At 33.2% G+C, this 23727-nt stretch overlaps 1 protein-coding gene and 1 non-coding gene across 2 annotated transcripts in view; one reads left to right on the forward strand and one right to left on the reverse strand.

Annotated features, from left to right (window-relative positions):
- The window catches only part of LOC144251986 (roundabout homolog 1-like), a 99176-nt gene that overhangs the window by 34885 nt on the left and 40564 nt on the right, over positions 1-23727 (reverse strand). Inside the window, 2 exon segments of the mRNA XM_077794584.1 lie at positions 2948-2956; positions 23123-23250. Of these exon segments, the coding sequence (XP_077650710.1) occupies positions 2948-2956; positions 23123-23250 (137 nt within the window).
- Positions 20008-20083, forward strand: LOC144252008 (small nucleolar RNA SNORD66). Its single transcript, XR_013342852.1, has one exon. It is a non-coding gene; the product is annotated as a small nucleolar RNA SNORD66 (small nucleolar RNA).

Raw genomic sequence — 23727 nt, forward strand, 5'->3', positions numbered from 1 at the left:
GAAAAATCAGGTCAAATGCTTTCAAATGTCCTCTAACTTATAGGGAAGAAAATACAAAGTTAGAAGATACAGTTTAAGTTCAGTTTGGTAATGGTGAAGTTCTAGCTTATAATTTTTTTAAACTGTGATTGTAATTGAGTGGTTTACTCATGAATTTAACAAACACTATCATTACCCAGGTATAATAATAGGCATGTACATCATCCTTTCAGGATTTTCCTCCAGTACAAATCCATACAGGAGCATTTTATTCCTTACTTAAGGGTTGGAATAATTGACACAGAAATCAGACCAAGAAATTGAAAGGACTGAATGGATAATAAACAAAACCTAGTCTAGAGTTTGGTGTCTTACAATGAAAGAAAACCAAGTGATTAATCAGATGAGTGGGAGAATATGACTTTCCAATATGAAGGGAATTTGAGTAGGAAAATATAAATGTTCAAACCATTTAGTCAAGCAAAATCTTCGGGTGGTGTCTTTCCGAAATCTCAGGAGCATGTCTAAGAATGTGTGCCAGAATCTGTGTTTCTTTTATAAAATGCCAGCTCTCTTCAAAACCTCAAAGACTTGGTGGGGAACAAGGCACACAAACCCTCATGCTAACTACATTTATCCTGAAGCAATCCTTCTACACAGGATATTTGCCTGGAAATGAATTTACTGTATTTTGTAGGCATATTCTCAAGCCAACATCAACAGTGACATCAGCCACAAGACATGTCTCAGAAATAAAGCTTTTAAAAATCCTCTTCAGCCAGCCTCAGTGACACATAGGGTGTTCCAGCTACTTAGCAGGCTGAGGAAGGAGAAATACCTTGAGACCAGGAGTTCAAGGCCAGCCTGGGCAATGTAGCAAAACCCTGTCTCCAAAAAACAACAACAAAAAAAATACAAAAATCCTCTACTTTCACATTAGATGTCAGATGTAGCCATATCTCTAAGAAAAAAAAATCATGGACTAAATTTGCTTCTATTTATCAATCTATTGTGTTTACCAATCTAGACTGAGGCAATCAAATGCATCTACTTGAATTTTATGAGGATATATTGGAGTTTTCTGAAGGATAAAATATTGAAACTTTCTATAATCAAATATGCATAATCATACTGACAATGTCATATATATTCAGTGTTGAAAATTTGAAAAGTTGGACAAAGAGGAAAAACAGAAAAGCCACTTAGAATTCTACCATGCAAACTGGCTTTAAAATATTCTCCTATAATATCATTTTAATGACTCTACAATAACCAATTTACAAATTATCTTAAATTATTTAACCACTCTTAGACTCTTCTCGTTTTCACTTTTAAAGATGGTATAAGATTAACACCCTTCTCCTAAAGATATTCAAGATTATTTCCTAGAGGCAAAATTACAAAGTCTGAAAATATGCAAAGGTCTAGAGCACATTAAAAAATAGCTCAGTTGTGCTCAGGAATACTTTTAATCAACTGAGATTTTCACTAATAGCACACAAATTGCCTTTTCTCCCAAATTTTATCAACACTGAACATTAACATCATTGCCAACCTCAGAATAGACTTTCCTCTTAATTAATATTTTTACCTTTGTGAGTTTAAGTATGTGTCTTCACATTACCTTTCTGCCTCTGAGAACAGGACACAGGTACCTCCTCAAGCACTTCCCGATTCAGAGGTGGCTCATATACTTATTGCTACTGATTCTCTGGCCCCAGTTCAGAGGGTTCTGCTCTATTTGTTTTGGATATTATGTTCATATGTTTATTTATATTTCATTTCTGATTTCTAAGAACTGTTGGTAAGATAAAACTTTTCATATCAGTTATAAATGTCTTTTTTTTCATTTTGTTAATACTCCTAAAACTTTTCATATCAGTTATAAATGTCTTTTTTCATTTTGTTAATACTCCTTATAATCTGTTTAGGCAATATTTTTGTTATTGTATCAATAAAATGATATGATAATGGTATTGTGTAATATACCATTACATATGTATAGAATATAATACATTACATAAATATTCAACTCCAATTGCACCCATACTTTAATGCCCTTATTATTTTTAATTTTTAATCCAACTATAATTTTGTATATATGGTATCATAAAGAAAACAATTTTTTCCCAAATAGCCATTGACAGCATCACAATTATTGAGCAGTCCATCCTATCTGCATTAATACGGAATGTCATTTCAGTAATATTTGTGTCAATTTTTAGCTTATAGAATAGTGAGAGAGAACCTTTTAGGATGACATACCCTTTAGCATACCATATTCATGTAAAATTCTCTAAAAATGGTGTTCTAGAAGCTTACAGAATAAAAAAGCCTTCTCCTAAGGTAAGTACTTAGAAACATGAGGATGCTTTCTTTATAGAGGGACAAATGTTTATTAAAATAAATTTGATAAACTGTGGATAAACCATGTAGTTATTTCATATAAAATGAAATGAATCTGACACAGAAATGAAAATGAATGCAAGAAAGCTTGTAGTGCAAAGGCTATTTACCAACAGAACTTTAATACTATTACTGACTTATAGCTATGAAAACCTAGACATGCATGAATTAATAAATATTCTGAAGGGGGAAAAACCAAATTATTCTCTAGACATATATTTTGTTTGTTTGTTTAATCTTGTAAGATGTAAATTGAAATAGTACTTAACCAATCAATCCTAGCACTTATCACTTATTTAAGGACAGAAGAAATTAAAGGATGCAGACCATACATGATTTAATAAAGACATAAAGTTAGCAACCCCATTACCTTTACTCTTTGCCAGTTACCCATACTTCCTGCAGACTTTATTCTGTGCAGTCTGTCTTTGTGGCCAATGACAAGTGAAACATGGAGGCTGATTGGTTGAAGGACATGGAAGGGTATGGATGGAAAGGGGAAGAGAAGTTCCAGTCACAGTGACACATTGATTAGAAGATGGCGAATAAAATGTCAACTTACCAGACCCAACTAAAACAAAACAAAACAAAAAGAAAACATGGAATAAATAAAATTAAGGAAACATAAAATGAAACAGAAAAAGTATAAGATTTGACTTAACAATGATCCTTCTATTAATGTAAAATAAAAAAAAACATGTTAATATTTGGATATAATAAGCACACTATGGATGGAAATTTGTTAGCATTTCAAGTGTAATTATGAATAATTTTAGAAAAATAGAAACAAATCTTCAAATCTTTACTATGATTAAATGGCAGAGCTACGATTGATGGTAACCATGAAATTATAAAACATTTTTCAATGACTCTACATTTTGCTACCAGAAGAAAGGTTAGATAACTATATGTGTAATGGATTTAAAAACACTATAAATCTTAGCCACTAAGGCTATACAGAGACCAAAATTGATCATCTTTTAAAGATAAGGAATGTTAAAACCCATAACTCCATCAACAGACTAGTTTTTAAAAGATTCATGCTACCAATAATATTCCACTCAGATCATGCTTTCACATGTGAATAAACATACAAATCATCAGACAATCTGGTTGAAATACAGATTATGGTTACATGGGTCAGGGCAGTGGCCTGAGATTCTGCATTTCTAACATGGACAAGATGCTATTGGTCCATGATTATAAGTCAATCAGGAAAGATATTTTAAAATGTTTCACTTAAATTTTTGCATATTATCGATGAGAAGATCTATAGAAAAAATGTGAGTAAATTACAAGATCAGAAAAAACTTTTATAACCTTAGATATAAGTCAAAATCACCTTACTTAATTTTAGTGCTGAAATGTTGGGCATTTTAATATAGAAAGCTCAAATTATATATGTTCAAACTAATGCAAAAAAATTCTTTTATTTTAAAAATACATAGAATTACTGTTAAATGCAGTACTTTTCCATATTAGTAGAGTCAAAACCCACACTACATTTACTTCAAATAAATAGCTCCTATATCTGCTAGTAACTCAAAATTAATTAGACTTACTAAATATTCCTGTAGTTTAAATAAAAAAAATGAAGGGCTGATGCTATAAAATAGTAGACTTATAAAACAGAGGCAAGGTTCTCTGTTATATATTTGCTATATATGCACTATGCCATAAAATGGCAGATATGGAAAATACATGCAAAATGTTAAGGTAAATCAAAAACACATTTTAAATCACACATTCCAATAATAAAATGAGTGAATTAATTTCTCTTTATTTTTTTATTCTAAAGTAAAAATTTAGCATAATTTTCACTCATTCAATTAGAAAAAATGTTTTAAAAAAATCTTATTACTCAGGCTTAACATTTATTGTATCACTAGCTTTCATAACTAGACTCAAAACCATAGAGGAGGTAGGCATTCTTACATTTCATAATACTTTAACAATAGTATCTGTTAAATGACAGGAAGAAACATTTAATACAAGAGTACCTAATGAACTGTCAAAATAAAATTTTTCTTTGAATCAACAAAAAATGTGAAATTATTTTTGGCTTAATTTGTGAAAATAAGTTTGATCCCATTAAACTAATGTAGTTAAGTCAGAAGACTAGAAAAATAATTCTAATTTTTTTTACCTATTTTTGTAATTTAAAATTCATTAAATATTTAAAAAATATATGATATAGGAAAAAACAAGATAATAACTGGAAAGCAGCAACTTTAAAACTTAAAATATCCCTTTCCTTGTGTAGAGTTTTTAACTACAATTGGGTCACAGCATTAGAATAATTTTATTAATTAAAATCCAATATAAGAAATTCAGACTATTACATTTGCACATCATATCAATGACAACTTTCAGTCTGTTAAGGATCTTAAAAGTTAGGTAAGCACATCCTCTAACACAGAAGCTTCTTAAACATCAGAGATTGTTGAGAAAACTCTATCTTGAATGATTATTTAAGCTTTTAACAACCAAGATTATCAGGAAATGATGTTTCCTGTCCCAATGAAAACCTGTCTGCTCACAGATTAACATCCCTTTGCATCTGTGCCAGTTTCTGTAAACAAATAAAAGCCAATAAATCCTCCACATAAAATCCCTTTACTCACCGGAAGGAAATTTTCATCCCTCACTTCTGTTCTAAAGACCACATTATATAAACTTACTTAATTTTTTTTTTACACCTATTTCCCCTTTATCTACATTTCTCCTAGGGTCAGGTAAAAGGATTCTCTTTTCATACAGAGAACAGGAACACTTCTATAAAACGGTCAGTGCCCATTATTGTCCAGTTGATTACATCAGAAAGACACAGGAAAAGGGAGAGTGGCTAGGAATCTGCTTATCTGTAAACCTAACTCTGAAGTTCTGGGTTCATGGGGGACCTCAACTCCCACCCTTAGGCTAGCTCCCCTCCACTTTCCTTTCCACTTTTAAGGTTCAGAGCACATCTAACCTGTTCCCTTCACTCTAGCAAAGAGGAAAAGCTTGTCTGTCTCTACCTCTAATAAAACAATAAAACTATAAAATGCTGGCACTGGAAGAGACCTTAGAACTTAAAGAGTCTAACCCTCATTCTTTCTGCATGAGAAGACAGAGAACCTAAATTGTTAAATAACTTTCTCAAGTTCACAGATGGTTAAGCCAAGAATGGCTTCCAGGTCTCTGGACTAAATCATGTCTCTGTACAAATTCTCCTACTGACTTATCAGTTAGTAGAGACACATGCAATAGGACACCGAATAGATTTGATTTTACACTTAAACTTTTAAGAGCTGTTTAACCTAATATTTACTACATACACATATGAAATATGTTTTTAAATAATTCCTTATGATATAAAAACACCTTTGAGAATAGTTAGCTGAAGTCTTTAAAAGTGTGGGAAGCTAAGAAGTGATAATGCAGACTTAAAGCTGCTTGAAAAGTTTGCCCTTTTGCAATGAAAAGTAATGTAATCTTTTAAGGGTAAACCAATTTTCACCCTTCCTTCACTTGTAATCATTATAAATTGAATAAAATAGTTATCACTTTTAGAATATGAGAAAAAATTATGTTTTGGCAAAAATACTTTGTAAAGTGAATACATAAATAGGCAGATAAAATACCTTTAAAAAGCGAATATATATTTTTAAATTTTTTTTAGTTGTAGATGAACAGAAACCTTTATTTTATTGATTTATTTTTATGTGGTGCTGAGGATCAAACCATAAACCCAGTGCCTCACATGTGTCAGTCAAGGACTCTACCACGGAGCTACAACCCCAGCCGTGAATATACATTCTTAAAAAGAGTAAAATTTACTGTTTTTTTCTTAATCTAGCAACATTGTGCAGTATCTACAGTGATAGCTCTAAATTTTCTTAGTTTAGAAGAGAATTTAGAAGGGGTGAAGGATTAGAAAATTTGCCATGAGGCTGAATTTAAATAAAAATATACTGTTTTCACCTACATTCCTCTTTTTCGGTGAGGAAGGAAGAGGGAGTAAAGCAAAGCCTGAAATATGTGTTATGCATAAATTCACATCATGCATATAAGGTATGACATTGTAAAATTCTATGGTACCTTTTGAGTCTAAAAAGGAAAAACAATAACTGTGTAAAGTATTGGAAGATATATAAATATTATCATATAATTAAATAATAGTTTTTTTTAAACTATTTAAAAAATTTGGGAGAATTTAGCATCCTTCTCCCACTGGTCGGTCTCTCTCTCTCTCTCTTTCTCTCTCTCTCTCTCTCTCTCTCTCTCTCTCTCTCTCTCACACACACACACACACACACAGAATAAAAAGATGCTCTAAGATTCTCTTCCTTTTTTTGAATGTAGCATCAAAAGCCTCCTTATTTTGAGATATTCTATAATCTAAGAGTGTATACTTTCAGACAATAATATTTGGATAGACGAGCTAGGAAAAAATACAAGGAAGGGTGGGGAGTGGGAAAGAGAAGCAAGGAGGTTAGGGAGGCAGAGAATATGCCTCATATTCCTTCCATCTTCTTGTCATATTCAGGAGGCATGAGTCCGAAAGATGATAAATGTTTGAAAATAAATTATATAGGAGTTGGAGGAAAGACTTTTCGGTTCTGAAGAAAAGAAGTTAGCTCCATAGATCCTTCAGAAGTCTCCAGATTGGGTTTAATAAACAGAGAAAGCAGCCAATTTTGACAAACACTTAGGCCAGAAGAAAAGATAATGGGCCTAAATAATAGCAAGAACATCCTAGGCAAAGTGTAGAAAAGAAGCAGTTAACAGTAATGGTCAGTGAACCACGAAGTGGTTGCCAACTGTGATGTCTCTAGAGGTCTTTAAAATGGGATTTATTTCCATTTGGCCACCTCAGTTTAAATATAACCCTGTCTGGCAAAGGCAAGTTGAATCTTAAAGTGCTTTCAGTGCTAGTGTCTTAAGAATGTGGTCATTCAGAGGGAAAGCAGGGCAACTGACACCTCCTTCTGCCCTGGTAGCTTCCTTTCCCATTACAAATATTAAACTGCATATTCTACAAGGAAAAAGTCCTCAAGAACATTCTTTTCAGATCATGTCATCTTAAAGGAAGAAGTACTTTACACATGTGGATCCTATGATAATTTCAGGACACATCAGAAAATTCCAAGTAAATGAAATATTTGCATAAATGATGACACTATTATGATTAAGATTTTGGTATTTTCACAATGAGATTTTAATATTGAGGCATATTGGCAAACGTATTTGTATCTATCCTTATGAATTAAATATAGAAATTCTTCACTGTTAGCAATAAGTGAGAAGTGTATCAGATATCTTGGCTCTAAAATAATAAAAGTACGCTACATTCCTAGGATGATTCAATGGAAGATTCAGTTAACCAAATTTATCTGTGATAAGAGCAATCCTACTAATCAACAGAGAAAAGCATTTTTGTTGAATTGGCTATTAATGAAATAAACTTGACTCAGAAATTCTTCTGCTAGTTAATAGATACTAGTTTTTCATTATCAGTAGCTAATTTCTAACAAGTCTTAAACATAATGTGATTTTTTTCCCATTTAATCTATAGTGTTTTTTTGAATAGCAGGGCTCAATTAACAAATCTGACAGACTAGTACTGTAAATACCACATTCCACGAGAATATGAATGGATATAAGGTAGTGAGTTACAAGACTTTTTTGGAAGAAACACTTAGTTAAACAGAGGAACACTCAAATTTTCAAGTGGTGAAACGATCTACATTTGTACTGAGAAAACCCAGTCACTGGGATAATGGAAAAATGATATGCACAGGAACTCATGAATGATAACATCTCTAACAATTAAAACTCTTAGGATACTTTAATACAAGGTATGATTTCTTTGGGAGTGAAAGATTGAGTTTAACATAAAAGCCTGTCATGTCTTTCAATTTTTCAGACATAAAAATAGAGAGAATAAAAGGGCATTTTTAGAATATATTTAATAGATACATAAAATGCTATGAACTTTTCGCCTCCACTCAAATATCTAATGCTATTCTGTAGCTCATAGTTCTAGAGACAATTTTGGCTGTCACACCTGAAGTGGAGAGGAAGTGGGAGAGGCCGGCCAATAGCTCTACCTCATAGGACAGAAGTCAGGGATTCTAATAAATATCCCACAATACACAAAATAACCCACCACCACCACCACAAATAATACCCTAGCTCAAAATTCCAGTGCCATAGCTGAGAAACCTTGCTGGAGGTTATTGAAAGAGTTTAAATAAGAATTGTCCAGAATATGTACTAACAAACACTTCCAATTTATGTAAAAGTACCCTGTACAATGCCTGATATGTCACAGGAACTCAGAAAAGATGAATAACACTCTTCTTCCTTTCCTTCCTCTTCTAAAAATACCCATACTCTCCCACAAAGCACAGTTGTTAAATGGTTCTACTTATTTATTTGTCCATTAAAGAATCCAAACATAAAAAAAAAAAACCAAAAAACTATCCAGCCTTCTATGACAATGTGCATATTACCTGACATGGATCTCAGGGTCATCATTTTAATGATAACATTCCCTAAGTCAGCCTTTAGAAAGCATCACATCAGAATGCTTTCTCTTCCATCCTCCCTGAAAGATATACTTAATTACCAATGGTCATTGCTTTTATTTTGTAACTACTTGTGATTTTAACCATCTGTTTCTGGATACCACAACCCTGGCAAAGCTATCAAATGACACTCATCTTAACTAATGACTTGTATTTTTCTAATCTAATCTCACATTGCAACCAGAGGGATTAAAACAAAACAAGGCAAAACAAAACTAAACTGATCATAGAACTTATGTGATTAAAATCCTTCAATATCATCCAGTGCTCTTAAAACAGAGAGCTAAATCCTTTACATGGTCTTGTGCATTATGCTCTCTGTCTTCTCAAACCATCCCCCACCCCTCCCTCATTTCCTCAACCTGGCCTCATAAACATTCTTTTGGATCTTAAGTACACCATGCTCCATCTTACCTCCAGTTCTATGCACGCCATCCCTCAAAATCTCTCCCTTCCCCTATTTAATTCTTACTCACCCTTCAGATCTTAGCTCAAAATCCAATGCTTTTTTCAAGAAATAATCAGGTCTTCTATCCTTCATAAATTTCATACATGTTCTAACTCTCAGTTTAACAAGAAGAAGCTATCAATGTTAGCTGTATGTCAGACCAAAATATTAGAAATTCTCTTAGCAAAGAAATAATTCAATATCCCAAATGTGCAAAGGTTGGAAAGTGAAGATTCAGGGGCTTTCTTAAAGCTGCTCATCAGGTAAGAAAAGAATTGGAAATTCAAGTATGTCCAGCTTTTAAAAATCTCGCTTTTCTTATTACACTGCATTTTTTTTCAAGATTTAAACCTTACTTTAATGTAATTTTTGTTCTATTTTTTTTCTCCAAATCAGTAATAAGTAATATGAATGTATGATGTGCCTAGTAATACATTAAATAAACACATACATAATGATTCCACTTACATAGACATATTTCATATGTTCAAAAAAATTGGGAGAAGAAACAACTCATGTTATATTTTATTTTCTCTTAGCAACAATGTCAAAAAAGCCAATTCCATCTCCAACATGTGATGTGATATAATCATTTAGGACAATCACTATAAACTTTCAGAATATATAGTCAAGAAATTAAGAATTAGAATTCAAGTGTCTCCAGCTTTTAAAATCCTTGTTTTTCACTGCACATTTAAAATATGCAGTCAAGAAATTAAGTATGCATGATTTAAGTTGACTATTTAATATAAAGACACATGGGAACTCATTTTTCTCATTTGTAAGATAATTCCAAAGTAAATGATTTGTAGACTACCATTCATGAAAGTTTCAAAAATCCAGCATAGGATTCATAATTTCACATTTATTCCCAAGATATGTAAATAAAGCCAAAATTTTCATTTCTATCTAGCGATTGTGTACATGTTTTAGAGTAAAAAGCCTAAAAATGCGCCTCCTCTCTTTAACTAATAAACTAAAAAGTACAGTTGGAAATGACTACCATACACTAAGTTAACTTTTTAAAAGCACCTTTGTAAAATGGCCCATCTATCAGCTTTAATTGTGGAGTGCTCTAAATTCTCTCCCAAGAACATCGACCACACAAAATAAATGTCCTAAAGCTAACATTAACAACCATTTATGGATTTTCCTATCCTCATAAATCTGTTATAAAGCAATTATTCAGCTATATTTTGTCTTATACCTATTTTAGTATTTTCTGCAGGTGTGTTTATTTTGGCACATTATTTATCAAGTCATGAGAATTATAGTTTAAAAGCAAATTAAACTGCTCATGGTATTTTAATCAGTTTTTGCAAACTTTGGGTATGATATTTCAAAATGTTCATTTTTCAATCTATGCAGAATCCTATTAAAATACAAATAATTACTTCATATTTTAAATTATTGAAATAAAGCTCAAAGGACACCAGATGCTAACATAATTCTAAAGTTTATTTATTTTAATGATTACCTGATGTTTGGAATATGCTGAAAAGATTTACTAAATCTACAAAAAATGAATGCAGTTAAAAATTATTTTTAATACTGCATAAATCTGTTGGAAAATAAAATCATGTCAAATAAATAATAAAATAGTTAATACATATGGATGAATAAAAATCCAATTTTCAATCATTTTATGTATAGAATTATCCAGAGTTTTCCATAACAAAAAGGCATCCTTAATATACTCTATATTATTCTCTTTATGATTATTGTCATTTAAATAATAAATAATTTCTATTACTTGATGTCTGAACAATTTCAGATAAAATACAGCAAGATGAAATTAATTTAGGTTTATTTCTTTTACATTCAGTGATAAACAATTTCACATAATAATTCCATGTTTTAAAATTATGTGAGCTTGTTAGCAGAGAATCTAACATTTTAAAACAGTTATCTGTAAATGACTAGGGCAAAAATGTAATTTATTTCTCTGAATATCATTCTCAGGCCGAGTGATTCAGATTTTATAGATCCACACAACTCAATTACATATTTCCATGTTGACACCTTTATTTGATAATGTTGGCTGCTAAAGATAGTTGCTCAGTTATACATGCATATAACTGCCTCACAAGAAATCCCAATCCACTGTTACACAGAAGAATAAATCACAGTGAAGCTGAGACCATAATGGAAGGCCCGTGATGTACTATTTACTAGTGTGGTGCTGTGTAATTACTTGTCACCAAATTATCTCATGAATCAATTATTTCTTCTACCTGACTGCTCTTCTTATTTCTTCAAATATTTGCCCGGCACATACATTAAGAGAATGTTTCGAATTTTCTGTAGTAAGATCACCTGGTGAAGGCTTTTTCTTTTGATTAATTTTTACAATTTATATCAGTGCATTTGAAATAACTGAAAGTAATCCAAAACCTGTATATGAGTGAAAGAAATCTAAAAGGATATCACATCTTTAGTGATCATTTTGGTGGAAATTTTAAGTTACAAGAGCACAAGAATTTCTTTACTACTGGAAAAAACATATGTCAAGTTATCACATGTCAAAATGATACTGGGACTCAATCAAACCAAATATTAAAAAAAAACCAACAGGAGTGAAGCTCTGCATCCTATTTACACTACTGGATCAGAACAGTTAGGGAGGGAGCTGTTCTCACAAATCATTCTCTTGTTAAATTCTGTGGTAGGACTTCATTAAACCTCTTAGCTGATGGCATTTTACTTTCTTTCAGTCTGCTCACAAAGAACTCAGCTGGCAATACTGAAACTTGAAACTTGAAAAGTTTCCATCACATATTGAGTTTTTAAAATTTTTTTTGGGGGGGTGTTTCTTTTTACAATCACAAACCTTTTTTCCTCATTCCCCCCTCTAAATTTCAGTTGAATTTTTCCAGTCATCAGCTGAACTATGAAACAACCATGAGAAGAAAATGAAGTGCACAATAAAAGCATAAAAATTCTAGGAGGGTGGCATTTTGAATTTGACTCTAGAATTCAGCATTAAGAGGAGCAATATATACAGGAGGAAGTAAGTATAGATATGTAATTACATGCATAATGTATGTATTCATGTAACTATCTTATATTCTCCACCCCATGAAGCACCTTGCCTTTCCTGATTATTGTCATCTGTCACGAAGAACCATCTCCTAAAAGATTCAGTTTGCTTATCTTGTCAGAGTCTGACAAAAGTATCACACACATAATAAAGGTTCTTAAAAACATGAAGTGAAGCTTTGGAGGTCTCCTATTATGTATTTCTTCAAAATGGTGATGAACTCATGGTTTTGTAACCAGAATCATGGATTAGAGTAAATCTCATTGAACCTGCAAAAGGCCCCTTGACACTATTAGTTTTGGCTTTGACTCAAATAACCAGGTTAATGGTCAGAAACTATGCACCATTACACTTTTCTCAAATGAGCAAGTTAAGGAAATGGTTCCAGCAAATGATTTAAATGAAGTATCCATCATTTTATTCCTTTTTATACCTAGATATCATATGAACTCCAAAATGTCATGTGACTTTTGTATAAAGATCTCATGTGCTGATAGAAAGTGAAACATGGTGAACTCTATTTATGGAAAGCACAAATTCACAAAATAAACCTTCTTTTCCTGAGTGTGTTTGTTTGTTTGTTCGAGGTGTGTGTGATGCTGGGGATTGAACCCAGGGCCTTGTGTATGTGAGGTAAGCACTCTACCAACGGAGCTATATCCCAGCCCCCAGAGTTTATTTTTTAATGAAAGTTTTTAAAAAGTTCATTCTGTACTACTGAGAGTAAAGTCTACATGAAAGCTATAATGTTTTACATTTATTTAAATACTTAAAATTTTTACTTTTATTTTACTTAAATTTTTACTTAAAATTTTAAATTTTACATTCTAAAATAATTATCTAATAGGTCCATAAAAAGTCACATGTGCATATAATATTTTCTATTATGTAACATTAATATGTATATTGATCATTTTCAAAGTTATTATTTTATATGTTAGAAAATAATCAAATTCATAGATGCAAATTTATTTTAAGGAATTATGCCTGTTGATTCATTTCAAGACCAAATTATAAAGTAGTTATAGCTGGGCACCATCTACCCAAATTCAGTTGTTCCTCTGTAAATGTAGGGAATTGGTTCTAGGAACCTTGTGGATACCAAAATCCACATATTCTTAATTCTTTTATACAAATGGTGTACTACTTGCATGTGATAAATGAATGTCTTCCCCTGTACTTTAAATCAGTTCTAGATTATTTATAATACCTAATATTTTGTAAATGCTATGGGAATAATTGTCATACTATATTGTTGAGAATAAAGATAAGAAAAATAGTTGGTATGCATTTAGTACAGTTGAATTTCTCTTTTTGAACTTGCTTATATGGAAGGATGACTGTATTTTTAACTTCAGTGCACTCAATTGTTCTAATATTTGTATTATTTTTATGGAGTGAGGTGTGAAACATTTCAATATTATTCGTTTTGTCAGGAAATTCAGCATCATCAAACATATCCAGAGGGATAATAATTATGTTAACTGTCTGAAAGAATCATGTAAATTGTGGATCTGTTTAATTTAAAAAAGTAAATATATGATTTGGTTCTCAAATATATATTAGATTCATAGAATTAATACAAAAAAGGAATTTTAACTAAATGCAGATTTCTAATTTTATATATCACTTGTCCAGTTTTGCTAAAGTGAACTAGAAAAGACAACTGACATTTTTGAACCACAGTCACAGATATTCTGCTATAATTCGTTGAAAAATATTTATTGTGTTTCTGTAAAACCTTAGGTGGATGTATAAAAAACTCAAACCTTAATTCTTTTACACAGCTAGTTGTAGGAAGCAAGGACAAAGGCAGATATAGTAAGATTCTGACACACACAACACACATCACTGAAATGACAATTTAAGTGCCTCACATGATGTACTAAGCATTGGATGTTTGTCAGTTCTTCAATGTCTGCTATCTATGAGAAACATTTTCACTCCCACTTGTTTTCTTTTCTTTTTGTTACTGGGGATGGAACACTGGGGCACTCAACCACTGAGTCATATCCCCAGCCTTTTTTTTTTTTTTAGAGACAGGGTCTCCCTGAGCTGCTTAGGATCTCAATGCAGAGTTGCTGAGGCTAGCTTTGAACTCACAATCCTCCTGTCTCAGCCTCCTGAAACGCCATTTTACAGGTAGCCTGTTTCCAGAAGAGATTATTGTTTGAAACAGTACATTAGACAAAGAAGTTCTTCCCTCACCAACGTGGGAAGGCATCATCTAATCCAATGAAAGTCTGAATGGGAAAAGAAAAAGTGGAGGAAGGACAAATTTTCTCTCTGACCTAGAGGTGGGACATCCATCCTCCCCTGCTCTCAATCATCAGAACTCTAGGTTCTCAGATCTGTGGACTTGGACTGAATTGCACCTCCTGCTTTCCTGGTTCTCCAGCTTGCTGTGGGACTTTTCAGCACTGCTGATCATGTGAGCCCATTCTCTTAATTACCCCTTTTATATATCCTACTGGTTCTATTTCTCTAAAAGAGATGCCTCTGAGATAGTAGAACGCAAAGGGACTAAGAAGACAAAGGAAACCAAAGTGCGCCCCTAAGAAGCTCATATTCAAGCAGGGTAAACAGAAATGCAATAAGGGCAGTTATAGCATCCAGAGGGTCTATGAATGAGGGACACCTCATGTGTGCTGGGATGGACAATGTCTGAAAAGTTTTCTGGAGAATGCTAATCTTCTCTGAGTCCAAGGAAAGTGTAATTAGCAAGTACAAGTGGTTCAGGCAGGGTTTGGGGCATTTTAGAGGCAACGTAACAAAAAGAACTAAGTAACACGGTAGTACATGCAAGAAACAAAATTGAAAATATAGTGTATTAGATTGAAGGGAGAAGTGAGAGAGGAGGCTAGCACCAGTACATATTGTGGATCTTATGTATAGAGAGGGAACCATGACCAAGTTTTATGGAAGGAACTACTATAACTAGATTGTGTTTTAGACAGATGTGTCTGTTATGGACAATAGATACAGCAAGATAAAAGCTAATTGGTTAGAGGTTAGCACTTTACAGACAGATGACAAAGATGTGAATAGGTGGAATGGTAAGAAGGGGAGAGAGCTAGTAAGAGCTCACAATAGTGAAAAGCCAAAAGAAGTGGGACTCTGTGGCAATTAGGAGTAGGACATGGGAAAAGCAGGAGAGTAAAGGATGACTCCCCTCCTCACACTGTCTGCTGGATATGTCTCTGCAGGCTGCACTACCGACAACCAAAATGGAGGTTTTGCAAAATTTAGCTTTGAATGTCTAGTCTGATCTTATCTTCACTGCATCATTACTACACTCTGTGAATTATACTTACAGCCTGGTTTAGAAGGGACTTAGCATACACACCTTTGACAGTTGCTTCTTGTTTTACTGAAAGCTATAATTACTCTTCAATTCCTAGTTCATTGGGATACTTAACAGGGGTCAATCATAAACTGTGGCACCCCAAATATTTCAGCAAAGCTCCCTGTTTGAAGCATGTAGTTCACTACTAGCAAGGAAAGAAGCTCGAGGAAACATCCCATTAGTAGCAATTAAGTCAGCCAAAAGACAGCCCAGGTCTTTTTTCTGCCTTTGTGTCTCCCTCATTTCATGTCAATCTCATACTTTAAGGCTCAGCCTTCCAGCAGCTGTCACTGGCTAATCAATCCTAATGAGCAAGTGCTTTGCTCATTCATTATATGCTTGGCATAAATACTTATGGGAAGCATAAGACAAAATAGCAATTCTACAGAGTAGAACAGAATGCACGTCCTTTTGATGACTCATTTTAACATTCTTACCATAGGTCAACAATAAATTTAAAGAGTTAACAATATAATTCAAACCATATTTAATAGTTTAAAAACAGGTGATGAAACTGAGAGAATGGAGTGATTTAACACCAAGGGAATAAAAATTGGCAAGCACTATTTAGAGAAGGGCTGAGATTTCACAGAAATCCCATCCATCTGATCACAGAGCATGAACCGGCTTGGCAATGTTTGGCACTTGACTTTTCTTTCTTTTTTTTTTTTAAAACACAGCTTGCAGAAAGGGCAGAAAAACAACCATTCCTTGACCTTCAAAGAATAACTGGTCCCTGTGAGCAGTCTAGTGAGGAGTGTAGTGGGATGTGAACAGAGATCTAAATGTATGGCTTCCTGTGTCTAGTGGCCCAGTATTCAGGCCTCCAGGGAAACAGGAGGACTAAATGTCTTTTAGTTCCTTTTGTAAGAGAGATGAACAAAAATGGGATTAGATTTTTCTAATGGTCCAACTCAGGGAGATAAAAGGTGATTGCCTAGGGAATGGCTGGTGGGTGGAAGTCGGGTTCAGTTCAGTTTCCTGTGACGGATGGGACATGGCGATGAGAACATGATCATTCTGGTGATAGAGTCACAAATTCACTTTGGTAATAAAATTGTGACAGTAATAAGAGCTGCTTTATCTGTGAAGCTGCAAAGAGAGTGGAAACATTAATAACGCCATCTAGTTTGCCCTTTTTAAGAAATGAGTTGCTGAAGCAAAGACTCATAAGGAATGTTTGAGGCTGAGGATAAAATTGGAAATGGAAGAAACTCAAAGTTGAAACTGTGTGGCTTTCTCTGCTATATTTCTTTGGGGATAGCACTCCCCAGAAAAGAAGTGATTTAAAAAGCCATCCATAGGATTGCTATTATGAGTAAATAATTTGTAAATTTTATGGGGTTTGTTATTAGTAATAATAAACAGAATAATGTTTCTTCCTTTATTTTTTGAAGTATTTTGAGATTGTATTCTCTATCCTTTTCCTCAAATCTATTTTTAAGAAAAGAAAAAAAGCACTCACTTTTTAAATTAACCATGAATGGATCCTGAAATAGCAAACTAATTTGACTATCTTGATTCCAAGAAGAAACTTGAGGCCCACACGACAAGCATCTAATAAAGAACTAATGGGTTTAGATTAAGACAGTAAAATAATATAAAACAAACCTGCAACCAGACTCAAACACCAATGGGAAGCATAAATTTTAGCAGGTTCAATGACACAATGTTTAAAACCTTGGCAGGGTGCCTCTATGCATCTATTTTGTTCTGGTTAGATTTTTATATTTTATAGGTATGTCACAACCTATAAAATTGTTATAAATACTACAATAAATATCTTTTTCCTTAAAACATGGGAGTTATTAGGCAATACGAAACACTAGTTCAAAAAGTAAGTCATTCCTACCAAGCCAGCAATCCTAACACTTGTCCATTTGTGACACCAGAATTCAAATATAACAATAGAACAAATCAAAATTGTGGTGGGATATGTCTGTAAAAAGTTACCTCATTTTGTTTGTATATTTTAGGTTCATAAAAAGAATGCTTGAGGGTGTGCAAGATGTTATACATTTGAAAGGAAAACAGTTGCAGACAAACATTAAGTATAAATAAAATAACTGATGGTTAAATGATGGCTTACATTTATAGGCAGTCAATATTTGATAAGTCTAACAAATGAGTAAGCATAAACATTTCTGGTGTAATTAGTCCAAAATGGCATTTTATTTTTCTTTTCTTTTCTTTTCTCTTTTTGTTTTGTTTGGTACTGAACCCAAGGGTGCTGTACCACTGACCTACATACCCAGCCCTTTATTTTTGAAATTTGGAAACAGTCTCTTGCTAAGTGGTTGCCCATGTTGGTCTCAAACTTTGGATCCTCATTGCCTCAGCTCCCCAGTAGCTGGGATTACAGGCATGCAACACTGTGCCCAACTATTCCACTGTGCTTATTTGTTGTGTAATGAAGGTTATTCTTCTTCAATAGGTAAAATTACTCTAGACCTTTGAGTTTCATTCTGATAATGAGATTCAGAGACATACCAAAATTGATATGCAGGTTAAAGGCACTGGGATTTTTTATTGGCTAAATATTTTCAGAGACCAGTGGAAATATATCTTTACTTTGAAACTACCTAGTATCACCAAATTTTATTACAATTTGCCTATTTTCAAAGTAAAATAAAAATCTTTTATATTAAATAGTCAATATTTTGATTTGTTTCAGATATTTGAGTTTGGTACTTTGCTCTGTGCGAAGAAGTAACCCAGACATTGATGTGCTACTAAGAGAGTATGATCTCATATTGCTCCCATGTTTTGGAGTGGTTAATTGAAGTTTCCAAATGGCTATGAAGATGAGTAATCAGTTTTTGAAGATAGTTACTCATGGATAATCTTCTTACTAGTCTCTGAATCATAAGAAAATGCACCTGTTTTATAGGAAGATAGATTGAGGGTTTGAGAACCTTAGAAATTGGAAAACAAGAAATAATGAAATAAAATTGAGGTCAAATGATTTCTGCTGAATTTTTTCCCACAACAATAATATACCACTGCATATAAAATGTAATTTTTAAATGATCTCTATTCCCAAATAGCCATAATTTTCATTATTGAGTTATTTTGTAAAACTTTAATGAGTCTACCACTATTTTAACAAAACTAGCAAAATCCAGCATATTTACTACAAAAGTCAATACTGACTTTTAACATGGAAATGCAATGATTTGTATTTGAGAAGAGTTTTTAATAATTGTTTGCACAATAAATTGTCATGTATATGTTAGTATTTCAGATTTCTCATTTGCAATAGCGGAAGAACTATTAGAATGAGCTACTAGAACTATCTAGAATTAACTCAGAATTAGTATTTTTGTTACTCAATAATTATTAAAATCAAGCAATAGAACTATCAAAAATAAAAACACTCATATGAGTACTGTGCTCCTTATTTATAAATCATTTACTCATAATAGACAATATGTTAAATATTAATATATAAATAATTTAACTCCTATAAAAATGCTGTGATATTGTATTACTATACCCATTTTACATAGGGGGAAACCAAGGCCTCAGTCACATACTTCTGAGTCACATAGTAGTAAACAGTACAAGAAGGATCCAACTAAATCCAGTCTGATGCTAATGTCAATGCTCTTAGCAACCATTCTTTATAGCAATACTACTACATCTGGAAAGTCCCAAACTACAAAGAAATGTTTTAAAGTCCTTCATTCTTTCTGTCAGTTTATCTTATAACTCCTCATGCATGGGATTTGTGAACTTGCTTGCTTAAAAACAAAAATCAAAACAAATTTCTGTGTCCTAACCCAGATCTTTGGAAAGAGATTCTCCAGAGGCCATGTCTGATAATCCGCATACTTAACAAGAAACTTCAGATAATTTAGGAAATTCTGTCTGGTCCCAGATTTTACTGTGCTCTCTTTCTCCTCCCCCCATCTCTGCCCCTTTAGTATTAGGGATTGAACCTAGGGGTACTCTTCCACTGAGGTACATCCCTATTCCTTTTTATTTTTTATTTTGAGACAGGATCTCCCTAAGTTGCCCAGGCTGTGCTCAAACTTAAATCCGCCTGCATCAGCCTCCAAAGTCATTGGGATTACAGGTGTCATGAACCTTGTTCCCTTTATTTTCTTAATAAATTTTATTTCATATATTTAAAATATAAAACATGATATGCTGAGATACATATAGATAATAAATTGGGTCCCCTTCTTTGCTCTTTTGAACACAGATTTCCAGGCAGCATTGATCATAAATGGTGAGCGCCTCAATTTTGAGCCACAGGTACTTATTGCAGGCACCCAGGATCTGAGCTGTCAGCAGCTGCTAGAGTTTCCCGATTCCCTGTGCTGTTTCCACCACTCAAGCAGTATTTTTTAGACAAAGTGCCTACTAGATGTGTAGTACAAATCCAAGCACTGTGAAGAGTACCCACGTTTAAAGACCAAGGAAAAGCTAGGCCTAAGAAAAAAATACTTAAGTGTATCTTTACAGACAAGCATCTACAGAAGAGAAATTAGAACAAGATATAGTCCATGCTTGTGCAATTATGTCAAAATGGATTCTACTGTCATGTATAACTAAAAAGAACCAATAAGAAAGAGAAATGATTCTCAAATCAAGGATCTTTTAAAGATGTTGAAATTAATTACTTCTGTAATAGGGGGGGTGAAAATCAAATAGCCACCCTTATTTAAGATAATTTTCCCCATAAGTTCTATCTTCAGCATATAGTTTTATTGCCTTAACTCAATTCTCTGAATTAAGTACTCACTGGATAAGGGGTAAGGAGGTAGAAATTTATTTTTAAACATATACTTACTCCAATAGTGTCTCTTTAAAAATGAACCACATATAAAACAAAGAAATAAAAACCAAATTCTCTACTGAATTTCTTATTGTAATTGTTTCCTGCTACCAGAGGGATTCACTTGTGATGTAGTTTCCTTTGTAGTCACTAATATTTTCTACATTCTTCTCAAAGGAAGAAACAAGACCTAACTTCTCAGGTTTCCTTTGAATGCTTTTTCTTAGTTATCTTTTGCAGTTGGGAGTCATGTTACTTTCTCTAACATACTGTGTACATTATTCTAACATGTTAAAGACATTTTAGCAGTGATGCTAATGTGCATATTCTATTTTAATATTGAATCAAATAATATATTATAAACTATATACAGATCCTTCATAAGTTTATAGCTAAATTCAGTTGAAATGAGAGCATCTGCATTCATCAAGTAGTTTCTGGATTTGATCATTTGTACCCAATTTCCACTGAAATCCAAGCTTAGGGAGCAAGCATTCCATATGGATATCTTAAGGCTGAATTAGCTTTGGAGCTGAGTTTAAAATTGCAGGAGGAAACTCTATTTTGATTTCAATGTCTGTTGCATGCATAGCAGAATGGCTATTATTTATAAAACATCAGGATACCAAGGTATGAAAACTTTAAAACATAAAGTGAAACATATTTCACTGACTGATGTGATAGACAATCAAGCTCCCTGTCACAATTGCCTAGAGACAGACACACCTTTTAATGTCCTATATTCATCCTGGCTACTTTTACTCCCTCTGAAGGGCTTTTGAACTTGGATTTGACATCTCTTAAATGTATGCTTTCTCTAAATGGAAAGGGGTTTTCTTTTCTTACAGTCTTAGCCTCACGTAGAGTTCAAGTCTAACTTAGATTAAAGAGAAGTAGTCTAGGCCTTAGAAATTCAATGTTTGTTCTTGATCTTTTTTTTTTTCTTTTGTTTTTATGAGGTTGAGCTAAAAACCCCAAAGTGGGACATAATGGCTTTAGAGACAGGAAGGAAATATTCTTTATTCTTTCTTCTAGTGTAAAAAGCCCACAAGGCTCTTTTGTAGAAAGCCCGCAGTAGAAGCACTCCCTCAAAAGCCACCTTTTTCTTCTTAATAGCCTCTGAAGAGACAGTGTTGAGAAAGATGACAGCACCAGGCATTGCTAATGTTAGGCCCAGAAACAAGCTAAGTGGTTTATGGCCAAAACCCTTGTTTACTACAGTCGCTTGTCAAAATAGGGAATTTTTTCCACCAATAAAATATTTTAAAGGTCATTGCCTCTCAAATTGCACAATAAACAAGTCATCACCAGAAAGGGGAAAAAATGTGGGAAATAATAATTTTGACGTCAGAGACAAAGGAGGAAAGTAATGATGAGGAAATGCCTGTATTGTGGATACCACAGAGGTGACAGAAACGTCTCTGATTTTAAAACTTGAAGTCTGCTGGGTGCAGTGGCACATGTCTGTAAAACATCTCAGTGGCTCAGGAGGCTGAAGTGAGAGGGTTGCAAATTCAAAGCCACCCTCAGCAATTTAGCAAGGCCCTACGCAACTTAGGGAAAACCTGTCTCAATTTTTTTTTTAATATTTATTTAATTTTTTTTTAGTTTCCGGTGGACACAACATCTTTGTTTGTATGTGGTGCTGAGGATCGAACCCCGGGCTGCACACATGCCAGGCGAGTGCACTACCGCTTGAGCCACATCCCCAGCCCCTCAAAAATTTTTTTTTAAAAATCTGGGGATGTAGCTCAGTGGTGAAGCGCTCCTGGGATCAATCTCTGGTACTAAAACATCTAAATAAACCAAGTAACCAAAATAACCATTAAAAAACAAACAAACAAACAACAACAAAAAAAAAACTTGAAGCCTTTAAAGCCCTATCCACCAAATAATAAGGAATGAAATTGACCAAATTATATTGTTATGTTGTATGCACATAGGAGTATAGAAATATGTAACAATGAATTCCACTGTTATGTATAATTATAATGCACAATAAATACGTATGTACAAAAAATAGCAAAAATAATAAATCTTTATAAAAATTAGCAAAGTACAAATGCAAATCATTCATCCAACAAATATTGAATGTCTGTTAGATCACAGGAACTATGTGCTCAGAATAAAGATGGCGAAGTCCCTATTGTACAGATGGATCTTACATTCTAAAGGGCAATAGATCCATCCATGTTTATGCTATAAATTGCATAGACCCTTGAAAGCACATCATCTGAAGTAATGAAGATGTGTTTTCCTCCAAAGACAATGTTTTCACAGCAATAGCTGCCATGTAATTAACGATTAGAAATATACTATGTTTAAGGACCCAGAGAATAAAACACCATCTTCTCTGACCCAAGATAGAACTCTTCATAATTTCAAAAATGTAATTCATTCTTCTTTAATAAACACTTACATAATATATAATAGTGCCCATAGGTAAATCAATGCTTTCTTAAATATGTTTGACATAAAATTCTCTTCAAAATCAACATCCTATTTCACATGATAAAACAACCACAATGACGAGCTCCCCGGTGCCTACCTTGAACAGTCAGAGTGGCTGATGCTTCAGCTTTTCCAACCATATTTTCTGCAACACAAGTATATGATCCCATGTCACCAGCCATCACCTTCCGAATTTTCAAGGTATGATCATCTCGGATTTCATATCTAATATTGCAGCAAAAACAGCATGGTTAAGGATTTTGTTCTTGAATGATCCCATTTTTACACTATGATGTATCCAGACATCAAATCACATGCAATAATCCCTTCAGTAATTCAAAACAAAATTGAGGATGTGATGTTCCTCTAAGTTAGCAGGCAGAAGAAATGAGCTTGTTTCCACATGTATATGAACTAACATTAAAATATTTTCTTAAAAATAACATTTTTGAGTAAAGTTAACATTTATACATCTATTTCCTCAAGCTGTGGTACTCACACTAAAATTAAATGACACTGAAAATTAATTAAATTTTTATCATGTGCTGGACTTTAAATGATCTATAGATTTTACCTTCTTAAATTCTTATAACAATTTTATAAGATAAGTATTAACCTTATCTTCATTTTGTAGGTGAGGAAACTGAGAAACAGGAAAGTAAGGTTACTTGGCCTTGGTCCTCAGGGAATTTCAGGGCAGAG

This window comes from Urocitellus parryii, unplaced genomic scaffold, assembly GCF_045843805.1.
Source record: "Urocitellus parryii isolate mUroPar1 unplaced genomic scaffold, mUroPar1.hap1 Scaffold_35, whole genome shotgun sequence".
NCBI lineage: Eukaryota > Metazoa > Chordata > Mammalia > Rodentia > Sciuridae > Urocitellus > Urocitellus parryii.